We start from the raw sequence: 19,680 nt of genomic DNA on the forward strand, positions 1-19,680 counted from the left end.
ATAAAGTACAGGTATTTAATATTTATTTACAAAAGCAAACTAATATTAAAGCATCATAAATGTAATTTTTGACAACTAGGCGTATGAATAACTAGTTGTTGAACCTATACAATAAACACCTTAAGATGTAGACGATTTATTGTCAAGGTTACGATATGTGCCACGTCATTATTATTACCCCAAAGTTGTATCCCATATTCCATAGTCTTTCAAACATAACCATTATAACGGAACAATTAAGGTCCAATTTCAAAGTATAATATTAAATAAGATAAGATATTTGAAATGACTCCAACGCAGACAAATGATATGATATAACAACATACAATACAAGTCAGTGCTCGTCCACCGGGCGTCTGTGCGCACGCGTCTGATCAAGGTAAAAAATTATGTTATTATCTTTAATGAGTGCTTGGAATTTTATATGGACTTAGTCCCATAAATGCTAAAGAAAATATTCTATGATAAACACCTACCTACTAGAAAGTACATATAGTATTTTGCAAAAACTTTTTCCCCTCACTAGCTCGGAAACACGTGTTTTGTCCTTTAATACCAGCGGGTAAAAACGCATTTTATCCACTAGTGGGTAAAGTAATTTGACCTTGAATAAAGTCAAATTAACTGCTTTAAAATTGATAAAAGTAGGTGAATCTAGTAATATAGACAATATAGATGATTTACCTATCTGTGGAACTACTGGAAGCAATGATAAACGCATTTTTTGCGTTATAGTTTCCTCGCTATAGTGAGGGGAAAAGTTTTGTGTTACACTCGGGTGCAAATGTATTTTACTTCTCGTGTGTTAAAAAACTCGCAAGTTCAGGATTCTATTCTCGAACCACTCGCTTCGCTCGTGGTTCAACTATAGAATCCTTTCACTTGCTCGTTTTTCAATTCCACACTCGGCGTTAAAATACAACTTTGCCCCCTTGTATAACAAATAACTATTATACTTCTAAGGTGTAATTTAGTTAGAAACGTGAGGAGTTAGACGCTGTTTATGTTTGTGTGATAAGTTGTCGAATACTAAAATAGTAATATGCTATACTAGAACGGTTTAACTATGCCATTTAATCGTTAAGCTTATCAGTTTATCAAGATAAACCTTTACAAAATATGAATATGCTATTTTTGTAACGGAACAAAAACATTTCCATTGCATTATTTTTTTATAGGTAGTATGAGATTCATTTTAATGATATGAGTGACATGATTATTTTTAAAGAAACATGAATGCAAAACAACTATTATCACTTATGTAAAGTTTATCACATTATTTTGTCAACTGACTTTCACGTAGGTACCATTAATAGTAATCTAATGTACCTAATATTTATTTTGCACTTTGAGACAATCTTTTTTTAATGAGTATCTATTAAATTATTTTATACTCGTATGAAAGTAACAGATACTTTGATAAAAAATGTTGTAAAAAAACTTATTCAAGTGATTTGCAAAAACTCTCAGAGCAGAAATCTTGCTACAACAAAAAAACTTTTCATGGAGAAACAAACGGTCACATACTTACTGTACCTACAGTATGAAACGTATATACAAGTTATTGCATTTATTTACAAACTAGCTTTTTCTCGCGTCTTCGCTCGCGTTAGAAAGAGACAAAAAGTAGCCTATATCATGACTCTCCATCCCTTCAACTATCTCCACTTAAAAAAATCACGTCAATTCGTCGCTCCATTTTGCCGTGAAAGACGGACAAACAGACACACACACTTTCCCATTTATAATATTAGGTATGGATAGACCTATTTATCCTTAAAGAGTATAAAGTGCTCAAGTTTAATAACTATGCACATACCTACAGAATTATAATATGAAAGTAAGAATATTATAATTGTTTAAAACCTTAATAGGTACAAAAAAAATTGCTTTCAGATGGCTCGACTACTCTTCCTAGTCCCCTTATACGCCCTGGCGGCGGTGGGGATATACGTCATGTTCTTGAAGAAACCTCCTCCCCTTCCTAAGATGGACCTGAACGCGTGGTGGGGACCTAAGGAGTTGAAGAGCAAGCAGGATACTAGCATCAGGCCGTTCAAGGTCACGTTCAGTGAAGCGGTAATAATATAATCTTCACTCGTAACTGAGGTGGAACTGAAAGAGTTGAAGGGCAAGCACAAGTAAAGTATCAGGTTGTTCAAGGTCACATTCAATCGGTAAGGATGGTCTTATGTTCCTGGTGAAACTCCCACCGGTTCCCGAGGCGCCAATTTTTGTCACGCCAATAATGAGAGTATCTATTGTTTTATAAAATAATGTCAGAGAAATCCGAAGCGTGTGTGATGATGATCCGCAAAAGCGATGGCTACTGGAGAATAAGATGTTATCAAATAAGTCCTCCAATTTTAAAAGTCGACCTACTAAGGTCGCAATTAACGATGAAACAATAATACCAAAGTGAATCCTATTGTCCTTTTGATTGTCATTTTAACCTTAACATCACCTTCCCAGATGATCAAGGACCTCAAAGAGCGTCTCAAGAACCACCGCAAGTGGACTCCTCCGCTGGAGAACATCGGCTTCCAATATGGCTTCAACAGCAAACAGCTGGACAGCTGGGTCTCGTACTGGGCCGACAAGTACAACTTCCAGGAGAGGGAGAGATTCTTTAACAAGTTCCCGCACTACAAGACCAATATCCAGGGGCTGGATATTCACTTCATCAGAGTTAAGCCAGAGGTAACCGATTTTTTTTTTGCATTCACACCATCATTCGCTTTCCCTTATCACAGACACTTTGGGTTGGCGCAGCATGTCTTCCTCTTCCATAGGTAGGTACATCTCTATCACCTACCACTCAATTACTTTCCTGGTATTATCTATTTGGTTCCTTAAACCTGCTTTCATATTACAGGTCCCAGCAGGAGTGGAAGTCGTTCCCGTACTCTTCATGCACGGCTGGCCAGGGTCGGTGCGGGAGTTTTACGAGGCGCTGCCTCACCTGACGGCCGTCGGTAAGGACCGAGACTTCGCCATCGAGGCCATCGTGCCCAGTCTGCCGGGATACGGGTTCTCTGATGTAAGTTTTACTTTTCAGAGCCTTAGTGTAACGGGACGGGCGAGCGTGCATCCATGCTGATACACAGTCGACTTAGGGCAATGAGCTTCAATTGTTTGACATGCACGCCGCACGCCCCGCCCCACTGGACACCCAATACGAGCGTGCACAAGCCTTTTATACTTATGGTGACGACGCAGACTTCTTGCTTGTGATAAGTAGCTTTATCTAAATTACATCACAGTGCATGAGCTACGTCCCATGATTATCTTACCTAAACTCGACCTCCTTACCTTTTATTTATAAATTGGCTTCTCATCGTCACAGATTAGCCGAGGCAAAGACTCAAAGATGTTGGCCTACCCTAGAGCTCAGAAAATTCCTGTTCACCCTTGAATTTTCTTTCTGGCAGTCAACGATACAAGAAGTCAACTCCGCGCTGTGTGAGTGGTCACACAATGGCGCTGCCTGTATCGTTGACTGTCAGAAAGACACAAATCAATTCAAGAGTGATCTCTATGAGCTTGCTGTTGTAGAGAAAGGGAGAGGTGTATCTTCGCATACCCTCCTATACCTATTGTTCCTCTTGAAATCCACGTTGATGAGATACTTATTTTTAGATATGATGGTATTATTCCAGGCTGCAGTTCGCCCAGGACTGGGAGCCACTGAAGTGGCAGTGGTTTTCAGGAACCTGATGCACCGCCTCGGCTTCAAGAAGTTCTACGCCCAAGGAGGAGACTGGGGCAGTGCGGTTGGCACTGCCATGGCTACGCTGTTCCCCGATGTAAGTCGATGATTATGATGCTTGTTATATAATTATATGGTTATGGGCTCCGGTTTCCGCTATTAGCCTCGGAAAAAGAAGCCATTGTGCGTGCTGTATTTGCCGGCTAGGGGCCTAGCCAGCCTAATTCCGCCCAGAAGTGCGGGATCCTCCTGTCTCCACAGGCGGCTTTTTGGAGTGACCTCGTCGTTTTGAGGATTTGAGCCCGTTGTGTATTCACTTCACTCCCTCGCATTCTAAGATGACGTGAGGGACTTAATCAAGAGCTGTTTATAATGTTTATTTTGACTTTCTGTTGAGCATAAATTTTACGTCAAACTATCCTTGAAAATGCAACTAGTATTAAGCATAAAATATAATTAGGTATAAGATTCTTGTTTAAAAAAACCTTTAGGTCTAAGTAGGTAACACTAGGAACCATTCAGCCCAGCCAAAGCCTCTTACGCTTTCCATCATTTATTTATTCAAAGATACAACATTACAGCTTATACTTATTTATATATATGCCAACGCGCTGTGCTCATCTACCTATGACGAAACTTATTTACCCTGTCATTCCCAGGAGGTCCTCGGATGGCACGCCAACTTCGCCCTGGTGCAGTCTCCCTACGCCACCTTCCAGATGCTTCTTGGCTCAGTCCTGCCCTCCCTGGTGGTGGAACCTCACCTGGCCGACCGTTTGTATCCGCTCGGGAAGACCTTCTCCTACTTAATCGAGGAGTCGGGATACATGCATATTCAGGCCACGAAGCCGGATACTGTTGGTGAGTATTCATAAATCGAATTTAACATAATAACAGGAGACAAACACTTAGTCATCTCATAATAGGCAAAAATGTTTGAGATTAATGTTGAGGGATGGAGATGGACTGTAAACCCAAACAGCGATGGATGGATCGTGCGACAGAGGATATGAGAAAGAAAACAGTGAATGAGCAAAATTAAATATTCCTCTACGACTTATTTACTGTAGTCTGTTAAAACATTAAAATTATACTTAAATAAACATTGCAGCTGTAGGTACATATAAAAGGTATGTACCTACCTGGGGGTTACCATGACGTACTAAAGCCGTTCAGTTTAGGTTGAGAGAGAGGGACGGAGCTATGTAACTGCTATAGCCGTGTCCCTTTCTCTCAACCTAAACTGAACGTCAATAGTACGTCATGGTAACCCCCCTGATGGCCAGTTACTGTCGTTGCCTTCGAAAACGCAAAGAATTGTGAGCCTTTCGAAGGCAGAATTTGTAGCAGCAATATTTAACAACAAGAAATAATTTAGTTCACCCTTAAATCCTTCTTTGGTCCAAAATTTTTTTTGGTTTCAGGCGTTGCCCTCTCCGATTCCCCATCTGGTCTCCTCGCCTACATCCTGGAGAAGTTCTCCACCTGGACCAACCCCAGCTGGAAGACCCGCGCCGACGGCGGTCTCGAAGAGCGGTTCACCCGCGACCAGCTCATTGACAATCTGATGGTGTACTGGTCTACCAACTCCATTACTACTTCTGTGAGGCTGTACGCGGAGAGCTTTGGGAAGGAGATCGGAACGACACTTAACAAGTATGTGTAATTTTATTTAGAATGTTATGTGAAGCTTTTTGTTTGTTGCGTTGTTTGTTTTGTCTGATGATAGATATGATGCTCCTTTTACGTCGTTTTTGAGTCTACATGACGTATACAAGTGTCATCATAGTATAGGGTATAATAAATAATAAATAAATATTGGGGACACCATACACAGATCAACTTAGCCCCAAACTAAGCAAAGGTTATACTATGGGTGCTAAGCAACGATATACATACTTAAATAGATAAATAATGAAAATGAAAATGAAATAAAATATTTATTTTTCAAGTAGGCATATTACAATGCGCATATGAACGTCAAATAAAGCTACGCCGGCTCTAACCCTACGCCTCAGCCTCGAGAAGATTTCAGTCCCCCCTCAGTTGGGAGGGGGGTATCCACTATGGGACCGGCAAGAAACTCGGCGGGCAACTTCTTTTCAAAACATTACATCTTATAACTAACATGCATTAAATAACAAGATACAATTTAACCTGCAAAAGTATTCATCAAAGAATATGAACAGACTAGGTACTCTATGGAAATTAATTTCAATAAATTATATTATTGCTTAATAATACGTCGTTCTTCTTCAGAGAAAACATATCAAATTGTCACAGAAGAAAAAGATAATATGAATCTCAATGTCATTAAATATGTAATTTACCTACACAACATAAAATATAAAATATTTGATGTGCTTTCTTATCTGAACTGTGTCCTCTATACATAATACAATTATTTTAATTGCTATTCGTTTTTTGTAGTTTCTGGTTCGGGCCATGCATGTTTGTCTGTCAAATAGTCCTCGACTCTGTAATAAGCCTTTAACATCAATGATTTTTTTAAGTAGTAATACATACTTATATACATAGAAAACATCCATGACAGGAACAAAATATCTTTGGTCATCACACAAATAAATTCCCTTACCGGGATCCGAACCCAGCACCGCGGCTCAGCAGGCAGGGTCACTACCGACTGAGCTAGACCGGCCGTCAAATAAAAAAGATCGTAAAATAATATTTACTACCTATACCTATTTACGAGGATTGATCTATTGGTGCCCTTTCTTTTCAATCAGCAAATAAAGATAATCAGTGGATTATCTTCTTTATTTGCTTTAAAGCAGTGGCTTTCCAGCAGACCATCGTCTGTTTTTCTATATATTTTAGTCAGATCAGAAGTAAATTAGAAATTATCGGAGATTCCTCGAGCCATCGCAAATTAATTGTCAATTTTTTTAATCATCAATATAATGATCATTAATAGTTACAAGCAATGCTGAAACGATGAGTATCAGACAATATTCGTATGATTATGTAGAGTTAACCCTCACGGGCAGAAGAATTTAGAATAAGAATAAGAATAAGAATAAGAAATTTATTTGCTAGAATACTTATAACTAAGGTACAGATGTTCGTGTAAGAAGACAAGTAAAAGTATTCAGTCATCGTCATGACGACATGCAAATGTTTCTTAAAACTAAGTATTAAATTTATTAATTATACAAAATATATAACTAATATTAAAAAATTACAAAATTAAAATCTACACATTCAACAACAATAATAATTAACTTCATTCCATTGTTATATAAATAAAAAAGTATGTCAACGACTAAATATAATTAAAAGAGTTAATCTCACGTTAATCACAATTATTATTATTCAATATTTCAATATGTTTTAAAATTACAATTAAAAAAATTCAAATTGATTTATAAAATTAATAAGACAAATTTGAATTCCATCAGTTGGCAAATTAATTATAATCCATTGTGATACATATGACATTTATTCACTCCAGCATTAGGGCTTCATTGGCTGAATATACTACTCATCGGTTATCAAAATCCCATAATACTTCTCACCAAAATCTTACAACCCACATTCTTCGCAGGATCCCCACCTTCGTGCCCACTTGGCTCCTCCAAGCCAAACACGAGCTGGTGTACCAGCCGCCCTCGATCCTCAAGGAGAAGTTCCCCAACACCATTGGCGTGACCGTTCTCCAAGAGGGCGGCCACTTCATCGCGTTCGAGATGCCGGAGACGCTGGCGGCTGACGTGCTGAAGGCGATCAGTGCATTTAGGAAACTGGACAGGAGCAAGCTGAAGACTGAGTTGTAAATAAAGCTTTATACTTTTGTATTTTTCATTTTTTTTTCTGCAAAAGATGAATACCCAGAACAGGATAGAAAGGAAAGGAGTAGGATGGAATGGAATGGAATGGAATAGGATGGAATGGAATGGAATAGGATGGAATGGAATGGAATGGAATGGAATGGAATGGAATGGAATGGAATGGAACGGGACGGGACGGGGCGGGACGGGACGGGACGAAACGGAATGGAATGGAATGGCCTGGAATGGAATGGAATGGAATAGAATAGCATAAAAGAAAACATTTATTGCGTGTCTCCCTGTCTGTCCATCCGTCCGTCTATCTCTCTATCTGTCTGTCTCTGTCTATGTGTCTATAATGTCGTTGTTAATACAACGTCGGTGGCAAACAAGTGTACCGCAGAATCACAACCTCTGCGCCTACCTATCTCCTCCAAGTCAAACACGAGCTGGTGTACCAGCCGCCCTCGATTCTCAAGGAGAAGTTCCCCAACACCATTGGCGTGACCGTTCTCCAAGAGGGCGGCCACTTCATCGCGTTCGAGATGCCGGAGACGCTGGCGGCTGACGTGCTGAAGGCGATCAGTGCATTTAGGAAACTGGACAGGAGCAAGCTGAAGACTGAGTTGTAAATAAAAAATTTATACTTTTGTAGTTTTTTGGTTTTTTTTTCTGCAAAAGATGAACACCCATAATATAATAGAATAGAATGGAATAGAATAGAATAGAATAGAATAGAATAGAATAGAATAGAATAGAATAGAATAGAATAGAATAGAATAGAATAGAATAGAATAGAATAGAATGGAATGGAATGGAACGGAACGGAACGGAACGGAACGGAACGGAACGGAACGGAGTAATTTCTCTTACCGTTAACGTTTGTCTGTCTGTCTGTCTTTTTTTGCTATAATCTGTATATAAACAATCTAACAGAATGTGGATTATGCTGTTTAGGCACCTAAAATATAAATATTGTACTTTCCTTCTTGAATAATAAACAATTCGGATGTGTTTTACGATGACCACAATTTAACAGCCAGGTTAATGAACGCCATTGACGTAAATCAAGTCAAAATTTAAGCTTATGTTAAGATACCTAGACTGCCTATAGCATTCGTAATACAAATACGTTAATTAATTATTTATTTCGCTTGTTTTAGTTCCGTTAGGTTATTTACATAAATAAATAAATACATACATAATATTATATAAAGGTAAAGTCCTCTTAATTATTCTTTGCCTAAAAATCAACCTAAGACATGTCAGCAGTCAAAGACTCAGCATTGGTTTGCTGTAACGCTTTTATTTTAATGAATAATAAGTAATGCAAATAATATATAGTCAAAAACGTATTAAATTAATTTACAAATGCACGCCTTAGGTAGGCGTATTACTACATATTTAAATATCAATTGTCTTACCACTTTTTACATAAAAAAATAACTGCATAAAGATATTAATCATGCATTGATTTACTCGTAAGTACGTACCTACTTGTCCGCAAATTTAAAGCAATGTCTCTTGCAAATATTTTTCATTTGAAAAAGTCTTTGCTAAGTTTTACATCACATTTTTTTATTAGATGTACAATGATTTATTCCTTTTAGAACTGGGAATAGTGAAACCCTAAATTGCTAGCACAAGACGAACTTCCGGCCTAGCCGAATGACAATCGCTGACGATGACCCTAGCGGCTAGACGCCGAACGAAACGCAGTCTTGCTCCGTAGCGCCAATACAGAAGAGCGATATATAATTAGCTACGAAAACAATTTATCGTCAGTTCATTTAAATTTGTTCATTGGGCTACGTAGCCATACCATACCATAAAACTTTTGGAAAGAAAATGAATTTGTTGAAAATCAACATGGTTATAATTTCATTAATAATATTATTCCTGATGATCGGAGCCGCTGGATGGATGTTCTGGTTTTGGAACAACGATCCGTGTCCACCTTTGGACCCTCAAGAGTGGTGGGGGCCAGAACTGGAGGGAAAAATGGACACTAGTGTTAGACCTTTTGAAGTGAAGTTTAGTGAGGAGGTAAGTGGAAGATTTTTAATTTCGGTTATTTTGTATTTCAAGAAAAAATAATTATTTAAACTTTTCCTCAACCATACGGTTGAGGTATTTTTTAGGTCGATCTTATTTTAAGGGTACTTAGAAAGAAGATCAATGATTGATTGTCAATTATTATGTTATCTTTATTGTAAAGTTTATCAAAAATATCGGGGTCAGTAATTTTTTTTATTGAAAGTTTTCAAATGGTCGACTTAGTCGTAAAGTCGTAATTAGAAATGTGGTGGAGACAGCAGAATAAACCACATAATATATATTATCTTACCATTTCGAAAAAACTATATTTTTCAATTGTTTTGTTTCCCAGATGATAGCAGACCTCAAACACCGCCTCCTCAACACCCGCACACCCCCTCCCCCGCTAGAAGGCGCAGCCTTCCAGTACGGTTTCAACAGCCTCCACCTGAACTCCTGGAAGAAGTACTGGATCGAGACCTACAACTTCACGGAGAGGGAGCGGTTCTTCAATCAGTTTCAGCAGTTCAAGACTAATGTGCAAGGACTGGAGATACATTTTATTTGGGTTCGACCTAAGGTTAGCTTATTAGTGGTCCGTAGAACCTTATTCCTGCAAACTACTCGCTTGGTGGTAAATAGTTTTCCTAACATACGAAGGCCTGCAACTCCAGAAGTGTTTTTAACAGTTTTATGAAGCTTCTCTATAGGGTGTAGCCTCAGTAAGGTTTCAACAGTATCCATCTGAACTCCTGGAAGGAGTATTGGATACAAAACCACAACTTCACGGAGAGGGAGCGCTTCTTCAATCAGTTCCAGCAGTTCAAGTCTAATAGGGGCTGGATCTGCATTTCATTTGGGTTCGACCTAAAGTTACTTTTTTTAGTTGTCGGTAGAACTGTAACCCGTCCAGATGTTCATGATTTTCTGCCACTAAAGTGAGTTTGGTTAAATTAGGAAGCTTCTCTAAGTCTTGTAGCCTCAAGTAAGGTCAGCCACAAATGACAAACGTTGTCTTGCGCTGTGTCGGGCGATGTTTGAATAATTGTAACGTTGCTTGCTGGCTGCTATACGCGCTTGCCGCCCAATGTGCAATGAGATGTAGTAGGTACGCTATTCGGTGAACCCTGTATGGCATAACGTATATTTTGTTTTTTTTTTTTTTTTTTTATCCAGGCACAAACCGGAGTGGAAGTGCTTCCCCTCCTCCTCCTACACGGCTGGCCGGGATCCGTACGAGAATTCTATGAGATTATCCCTCTGCTGGCCCAACAGTCTGACAAAGAATTTGTGTTCGAGGTTGTAGTGCCTAGTCTTCCTGGCTTTGGCTTTTCTGATGTAAGTATATTTTAGTGATAAATGACTTTAGATAGTGTAAAAAGACACTATACATATAAAGGGCGTAAGTGGATGTGATAGTCAGCAAACGAGCAGACGAGTTGCCAGACGAGAAACGAATGAGCATTTCCCGATGATTGCTTACCTAAGTCCGTGGTCAAGAGTCACCCATGGACTTAAGCAATTATAGGAGCCACTATTTTCTTCGACGGCTGACCACCGAGCTTAGCCAAGAAGACAATCAGCGATAAAATACTTACGCCGATCAAAACATTGGGGTGCGGAAAGAAATTTTCATACCATTTATTGTACATTTTTGGCGTTTTTCGATGTAGAATTGTTACGAGTATGTTAGTATTCTGCCAAGTCAAAAATCTGTTCATAGGTTTACTGTTTGGACGGCGCTTAAAGTTTTAATAAGATTATATTTTTAAGCATATTTTGTAACAAAGTTAGACTGTAAAGTATAAACTCAAAGCCAAAGAAAGAATTCTTACCAAGTTCCAAACTTTTGTCAATTTTTCTTGAATTTTTAAGGCTTTGTGGCACGTTACTATCGGAACGTGGCCTGAAAACGTTTCAGACAGAAATAAAGTCGTACGAATGAAAAAGTTATTTGAAAAAGTTATTAAACTTGGGTTGTTTCCGATAGACAATTAATAAGAAGCCATTGTAGAAATAGTTATTTTTCATTGCAGCTGGTGTTTTTTTACGCACTAGTGCGAGAAGTGGTTCATTATATATGATAGGTCGAAACTTCGGTAGGTCATCTGTACTGAAAAACGTCGTACGATACACGTGCGAAAAGGAAATTCGTAACTCGTGTCGATTTAAAACACTCCCCTCGGTCGTGTTTTAATTTATCACCACTCGTTTCGGACTTCCTTTTTTACGCACTTGTATCGTAATGTACTATTGTTATACAAGGGGGCAAAGTTGTATTTTAACGCCGAGTGTGGAATTGAAAACGAGCTAGTGAAAGGATTCTATAGTTGAACCACGAGCGAAGCGAGTGGTTCGAGAATAAAATCCTGAACTTAGCGAGTTTTTCAATACACGAGAAGTAAAATACATTTGAACCCGTGTGGAACACAAAACTTTTCCCCTCACTATAGTGAGGAAACTACAACGCAAAAATGCGTTTATCACTGCTTCCGGTAGTTCCACAGGTGGTAAATCAACTTTATTACTAGATTCACCTACTTTTATAAATTTTAAAGCAGTTAATTTGACTTTATTCAAGGTCAAATTACTTTACCCACTAGTGGATAAAATGCGTTTTTACCCGCTGGCATTAAAGGATAAAACACGTGTTTCCGAGCTAGTGAGGGGAAAAATATCAAGTATCAACTTAAAAAAACGACTAGGACTCACTTTACTATTTAATTCACTCCAAAGGAAAAGCAGCTTACCAGGTCAGTCAGGTATACAACTATACTACTAGTAGGTACCCACTGAATGGTCTAGTGGTCAGAACATTAGTTGACTTGTACGGTTCGATTCCATCCAGGGTCACGCACGGCCTTTGTTATTAATTATTATATCTTGGTTGTTATATTTTAGTATATTTAAATTTAAATTGGTTTCCATTGCATCGCCTGCAATTTTTGCTATTGTCATAAGGTTGACTGTTACAAAATGTCTCATGGCGTTAAGTTCGACTTGTACATTAAGTTTGTCTTTTGTGCTATATAATTTAAAATAAATGATTCCCCATTTTCCCAGGCACCCGTGCGTCCAGGTTTAGGAGGGCCGCAGACGGCCGTCGTTCTCAAAAACCTGATGGAACGTTTAGGCCACAAACAGTTCTACATGCAAGGGGGTGACTGGGGGGGACTGGTTGCTGCTGACCTGGCCACTTTGTATCCTGAGGCTGTGCTTGGGTTTCACACCAACATGCCCGCAGTGAAGGTAATAAATATAAGTTGTACCCTTTGAACTCGAGTTCACCTCAAAAGTAGTTGCCACTGGACTTTAACTTGGCTGGGGCCCTTTTCTCGAAGTTACAAGTTACAATTTACAAGCGGTTGTCAATATCTAATATGACAAGTTTATTTATTTATTTATTTATTTATTAATATATACAATTTACACAGCATTACAGTTTGCACCAAAGCGCTGGCAAATTTAAACATGCTTAGGAAAATAATTACAGTATTAATTATGATTAATTCATGCAAATACACAATATACAATTGGAAAAAAAAGGAAAAAATAAGAATAGAAAGAAATGTTTCAACAAAAAAAAAAAAAAAGGATTTATACAATACATGTCAAAAAATACGATGAACAGTCACAACATTTTATTTTCATTCATCCATCGTCTCACAGTATCTCAAACAATCACGACATACATTCACCCATCTACTATCAAACACATCGCAATCAGGAGCTGATGTCAGGAACGCATTAATGTCCCTGAGGGCTCGGAGAACTGGGGAGTGTCTGCAGGAGACTGTACGCGCAAGAGGTACCGCTAAAAGACTGGGGCACCGCGGCCTGAGCTGGTTCTTAGGGACGAATGGTACCGAAAGCCTAACAAGTTTTGACACCAAATCAGGACAGTCACTCTTTCCCCTCAATATACTACACATATATGTCAAAAATTTGTAATTACGCCTTACTTCCAGAGAGTTGAAGCCAAGCGATCCCAGCAAGAATTTAGTAGGGTACAGATAGGGATAGTACCCATACAACTTTTTATACAGAAACCTTAGAAACGCTTTTTGTACTCTCTCCAGAAGTAGTGCGTAAGTACTTTCGTAAGGGTTCCAGACAATTGCCGCAGACTCAAGTTTGCTACGAACCAGTGACGTGTACAAGAGCTTAATCACCTTTGGATTTTGGAAATCACTCGCACTTCTGATAACAAATCCCAGTCTTTTAAAGCACTCCGAAGCTAACTTTTTAATGTGTTCATGAAAGGACAGGTGATCATCAAAGATAACACCTAAGTCCTTGACTGTTACGACCCGAGACACATCCTCGCACCCCAATTTGTAGACAGCATGTAATGGTCTTTTTGCTCGGCTAATCGTCATGACAGAACACTTGGATGCATTGAAGTGTAGTTTATTAATAGCACTCCACTGAAAAACAGAATCGATGTCGTCCTGTAACTTTTTGCAATCAGCTATATTTTTTATTCCGAGTATCAGTTTCAGATCATCCGCATACAGTAGACATTTGGCATGTTCAACTGTTTTCTCGAGATCGTTTATCATAATGCCAAACAGCAATGGACCCAAGATCGACCCCTGACTAACACCCGAACGCGTTGAATACTCCTTCGACACAAAATTTCCGTGTTTGACAAATTGCTTCCTATCACCTAGGTAACTTGCGAAAAATTTAAGGAGCTTAGGTGAAAAGCCAATACGGCATAGTTTGTGCATCAAAACGTCGTTGTCAACGCGATCGAATGCCTTTTTAAAGTCTAGATAGAGTATATCTACCTGCTGGCCCTCATCCAAATGCTTCGATATGACATCAACTAACGTGAGGAGGTTGGATTCAACTGACCTATTTGCTCTAAAACCATGTTGTGAATTGCATAAAAAGGGAGAAATTTGCGAGACTATCAATTTGTGCAAGACTGATTCAAACAGTTTAGCTAAAACCGATAAGATTGCAATAGGTCTGTAGTTCTCGACGTTAGAGACATCGCTAGATTTTGGTATTGGAGTGACTCTAGTAATTTTCCAACAGCCAGGATACCGCCCATAAGACAATGACAGGTTAAAAATGTGACAAATGGGAAGAATTAAGCAATCTTTACAACCTTTAATTACGTATGCAGGGATGTTATCAGGACCTACTGAACTACGCGGCTTCAGTCTTTTGATGGCTGCGTCAACATCACGAGGCTCGATAGCCGGTATATTTACATAATTCGCGGTTCGACTTTGGTCTTGGTCGATAACAGCTTTATAGTCAAGCTGCGGCACATCAGACAAAAAGACACTGGCAAAAAAGTCTGCAAAAGCATCCGCCGCATCAGGACCCACGTGCTCTGCCCCATTATGCCGAACAGTAGCTTCAAAACCCCCTTTAGCCCTTAAGGAGCTCATATGCCGCCAGAAAGCACGAGGATTGATATTTATCCTTGCTTCTAGCCCACTGACATACTCATGGTAGGCGCAAGAAATTTTGTTCTTTACACTTGCTCGCAATGTAGAATAGCTTTTATAAACAGAGACATCTTTGCTTTTTTTCCATTCCCTATGAAGTTTCGCTTTGTATTTTAAATCTTTGATGATATCTGCAGTAAACCATACTGGATATTGTCTACACATCGAGTTTGCACGTATTTTCTTTGGGATTGCGACGTCAAAAGCAGAGTAAATGATTTTATAAAATGTTTCAACAGCCAACTCTACATCATCTGCCAGAAACACTTCACTCCAAGATACTTCGGTTAAGTATTTATAAAGGCTTTCGTAATCACCCTTCGCAAAATTATAATCATATTGAAAGTCAATATTACTGGGTTCAGCAGAATTCCCTACTCCATCACTGATACAATCGATGGAAAGTAATATGTCCAAAGGAGGATGGTATGCATCACGATTCGGGACAAGACCGCCACCTGCAACTTCCGAGACAGACGCTTTAACACGTTCTGACACCAGCACAACATCCAGCTTACCCCCGTACGCATTCAACACACCATTCATCTCTGTCATGCCACAAACAGTTAAGAAATAACCATAATAGTTAAGAAGAGCTTGAGATGCATATGTAGGATTTATGTTTAGATCGCCTACTATAACTACAGTTTGCTTTAAGGATGTCACTATAGATTCCACTTTGTGAAACCACTGCATATACATCTCATCGGTGGCTCTCGGATGGATATAGACAACACAGATGTGGAAAGATGATTTTTCCGTTGTGACGGCTGCCCATAGATCTTCACCTGTAGATGTCTCTAGTTCTTTTCGTCTCCTCATAGTGATACCAGGTTTGCAGGCTAGTAGGACTCCTCCACCGCGGGAGCCTGTTGACCGGTCACGACGGAGTAGTTTCCAGTCAGTATGTAACACTTCCGCGTCTTCCACAGAATCGGTTAAAAAGCTTTCTGTGACGGCAACTATGTCACTGTCACAACTGGCGAGATATTGTCGGAAATGCTTCAGCTTGGTGTTCAGCCCTCTGACATTCTGGTATACCAAGTGAACGGTAGGTTTGATCTTCCTCTGATGCGCTCTCTCTTTGTTTAATTTATTGTTGGTGGATATTTGCCGATTTACGAAAAAACCACTCTTTGACTCTAGCGTTAACTGGCCACACGTCCGGAGACAGACATTTCGCATAATACGCAACAGGTACTCCAATTTTATACGAACGGTAGTCACCTCTTGTCTTCAACTCCATTATTGAGCAAGTCATCTCGTCGCATAGGCTTTTCACGTAGGGTAGAATTTCATCTGGTCCAGATTGCATGTTCCAGAGGTGTAGGTACTTTCGCTCCTCTACCGCCCTAAGTCCTGTAATTTGAGGGCCTGCAGTTCCTCGCACTGAAATCCTTTTCTCAGTCTTAGCATCGTGGGCCCTTGCAAGGACATCAGCAGATTTGACGGATACATTTTGCTGCCTACTGCCCTGAGGTATCTTTTGCGTTACCTGGCTGTATGTGGAGTTTACAAACTCGGGCTGTAACGCTTGAGGTTGCTGTTCGTGAGTTGGTGATGCCGGGATTTCTATCTCAGTGATTGCCTGATTCTTAAGTGATTTCACCTCATGCTCATCATTTTCAGTACTACTCTCAACCTTTTCGCTATTATTTCCTTTCCTTCTCCGTTTTCTCTTAGGACTTGGTTTAGATGTGAGTCTCTTTTTCTGAAGATCCTCTATTATTTTGTCTTGCTCGGCTACTTTCTTCTCATATACGTTGATTTTTTGTTGTAGTAAGGACATTCCTGTAATGTGTGCTTTAAGCTCTTCAATTTGGTGTCGCAGGCTACCCAGAGCGCATACCTCCTTCCGCAGTTCCCGGACCTCTAGTACCAACTCTGAAATATGCATCTCGCTATTCTTCTCTTCAGTGTTGATAGACTCCAGCGGATAACGGTGTCCTCGGAATCGTGTGATGGTATCCTGAGCCGTATAACTGGTATTCAAGCTGGTATTCATGCTACCGATTGAGTTTCGGTCACGAATAGGGGTATGGCTATGGATAGAGGAGGAAGTTGGATAGAGGCTTCCACTTGTAACTTGTAACTTTCAGTTTTGAGAAATGGGCCCCTGATATAGATTGATTTGGATTGGTCGGACGTGGCAGGCCCAGACGGAGATGGCAGGACGACAGAAATAGCACAACAACGAGAGCTATGGAAATCACGGGGAGAGGCCTTTGCCCAGCAGTGGGGCACAAAAAACGGGCTATAAAAAAAATTGGTTAGCTGGAAAAGAGTGCCTATAGGCGGCTTACGTTCTTTAGGCACTTTTTTTTTAATCATCAAGATTAATCGTGTACTTATCCAACGCCACAATCGCTTACGCTTCCTAAGGCCGGATTTAGACGGCGTGCGAACTCGCATGCGATTTTAGTTATATTGCGGGCTGTTGAGATTACATATGATTTTGCACCGCCATCAAATACCGCAATGTAATAAAACTCGTATGCGAGTACTCGTACCATCTAAATGGGCTCTAAGCGTTTCTTAGCCAGCTCTTAGCAGCAGTGTTTTAATAAATTAAATAATTCCTTTTTTCAGCATCCATGTGCCATAGCGTTGACTGCTCTCAGTGTCCTATTTCCCTCCTGGATAGTGGACCCTGAGGTCGTGGACCGGACCAACAAACTTCAGCTGTATTGGCGAGCTGGTGGATACTTAACGTTGCAAGCTACTAAACCTGACACCATCAGTAAGTACCACTGATAGCATGAGCTGAACCGGTGGACAGCGCTCAAACTTATGTGACTATCATTGCGATCATGCGCCTACTTCTTTCGAACAGTTCCGAAGGAAGTCAAGGAAGATATGGGAGCATATCAAAATTCCGTAAGATACTGACAGATCATAGTATTTTATGCAATTTAAATTTTGAAAAAAATCCCGACGTAGTGGACCGATTTCCATCAAACATGGCTAAGAACACTCCCGACTAATTCAGCTTTCAAACTAAAAAAAAATCTAAATGGTTCATCCGTTCGGGAGCTACGATGCCACAGACAGATACACACATTGACAGAGAGAAAGACACGTCAAACTTGTAACACCCCGTTTGTGTCGCGCGTCGGGGGTTGGCCCATGATCCCACGACATACGACATGTAATGGTTTCGCCTCTAATAAAATTGTTAATATTACACGTAGACATCACGAGTATTTTTTGACTGAGTTAAACAACGTTGCATACAATACTTTGTCTACGACCAGTTAAAATTTTTTTGAATGTGTTTTCTACAAAAACCTGTAACTTGCTGTTCTCTCTACAACGCTGTAAAGTAGTATCATACACATTACAGCCAAGTCAATGTTACTTTTCAGATGTTGCCCTAACCGAATCGCCTCTCGGCCTCCTAGTCTACATTCTGGAGAAGTTCTCCTCAGCAACAAACCCTCGCTTCGAGGAACGGGCTGACGAAGGTTTACTGGACAAGTTCTCCAGAGAACAGCTCCTGGACAACGCAATGATGTACTGGCTCGAAGGCCGGACTGCGGTCAGGTTATATGCTGATGGGGTTCATGAAGGGACGAAGAGATGGAGGTTGAATATGTAAGTACTACATTCATCTTCTTCTTCCTCGGTTCCTCATGGTTGAGGATCGCGACCACATGAGACCGTTATTTTGTGCACCAAAGCTCTCCATTCCGCAAGTCTTCTGTAGTCCTAAAAGGCACCTCTGTGTTAATCCCCGTCCCTGACAGGCCTAGCACTGTCCACCCAGCGGGATGGCCATTCACTTACTGATTTTACAATAAGACCTATTTATTTCAGAAAACCCACACCAGTTCCAACCTGGGTCCTCCAAGCCAAGCACGAGATCATATACCAGACCCCAACGGCCCTCAGGTTTAAATACCCGAATCTTCTGAACGTGACAGTGATGCATGAAGGGGGACATTTCTTTGCACTAGAGGAGCCTGAGGCCTTGGCTGAGGATTTGTTCACCGCTGTGAAGGCTTTTAGGGAGTTCCATGAGAGGCAGAAAGGTTGAAATCAATAAAATAGAAAAAAATCATCTAGGCATGATAAGAAAAGAAAACGCACTTTATCGTCGCTATCTCTCTCTCTCTCTAACACTCTTCTGTATTGGTGCAAGTGCAACAGAGCCAGTTTGTCTTTCTAGACAAAGAGTACAATAGTTCGTGATGAAGGATACACACAACTACACTACAATACAATACAATACAAATACTCTTTATTGCACACCTCAATACACGAAACAACATAGCAAGTATAAACAACAACTTAAGAGGTAAAACAAGAGGCGGTCTTATCGCTAAAGGGCGATCTCTTCCAGACAACCTAGGACTACACTATAGAGAACTGCAAACCCATTACATTCATTTTCGAAGATTTACTTGTGTTTCATTATTATATTACCTACCTATATAATTATGTACTTAAGTATAAACAATGAAAGGAGGTGCTTATAAAAAATGGAAGGAGTTACCTCCTAATCAAAAATCTTTTTTTTTTTTCAATTCATTCACAATAGCTTCCAGCTCAGTTAATCTGTCATTTACGCCCCTTTTAATTCCAATCTCGACGATGCAATAACAGTTTTCTCACCCCCCGTTTCGAGGGCAATAACAATCACTTTACCCCCGAGTGGACTAATACTGATACCGCAACT

General features: G+C 39.9%; 3 protein-coding genes across 3 annotated transcripts; all 3 read left to right on the plus strand.

Annotated features, from left to right (window-relative positions):
- The first annotated feature begins 333 nt into the window (after nucleotides 1–333).
- LOC125242200 (juvenile hormone epoxide hydrolase-like) lies at nucleotides 334–7,524 on the plus strand. The gene is made up of 8 exons (XM_048150920.1): nucleotides 334–379; nucleotides 1,897–2,079; nucleotides 2,473–2,700; nucleotides 2,876–3,040; nucleotides 3,660–3,806; nucleotides 4,369–4,570; nucleotides 5,134–5,365; nucleotides 7,275–7,524. The coding sequence occupies exons 2-8, from the start codon at nucleotides 1,897–1,899 to the stop codon at nucleotides 7,501–7,503; spliced, it is 1,386 nt and encodes a 461-aa protein (XP_048006877.1). The 5' UTR covers nucleotides 334–379; the 3' UTR covers nucleotides 7,504–7,524.
- A 344-nt stretch (nucleotides 7,525–7,868) lies between these two features.
- LOC125239549 (juvenile hormone epoxide hydrolase-like) lies at nucleotides 7,869–8,151 on the plus strand (the record flags this gene model as incomplete). Its single annotated transcript, XM_048147173.1, has 1 exon — nucleotides 7,869–8,151. A coding segment is annotated over one exon (261 nt), but the record flags the coding sequence as incomplete, so codon positions are not given.
- A 1,204-nt stretch (nucleotides 8,152–9,355) lies between these two features.
- LOC125242346 (juvenile hormone epoxide hydrolase-like) lies at nucleotides 9,356–19,680 on the plus strand. Its single transcript, XM_048151121.1, has 7 exons — nucleotides 9,356–9,543; nucleotides 9,887–10,114; nucleotides 10,711–10,872; nucleotides 12,598–12,783; nucleotides 17,592–17,742; nucleotides 18,368–18,596; nucleotides 18,819–19,680. Exons 1-7 carry the CDS (start codon nucleotides 9,367–9,369, stop codon nucleotides 19,036–19,038), a joined length of 1,353 nt encoding a protein of 450 aa, XP_048007078.1. The 5' UTR covers nucleotides 9,356–9,366; the 3' UTR covers nucleotides 19,039–19,680.

The sequence above is a fragment of the Leguminivora glycinivorella genome, chromosome 2 (genome assembly GCF_023078275.1).
Source record: "Leguminivora glycinivorella isolate SPB_JAAS2020 chromosome 2, LegGlyc_1.1, whole genome shotgun sequence".
NCBI lineage: Eukaryota > Metazoa > Arthropoda > Insecta > Lepidoptera > Tortricidae > Leguminivora > Leguminivora glycinivorella.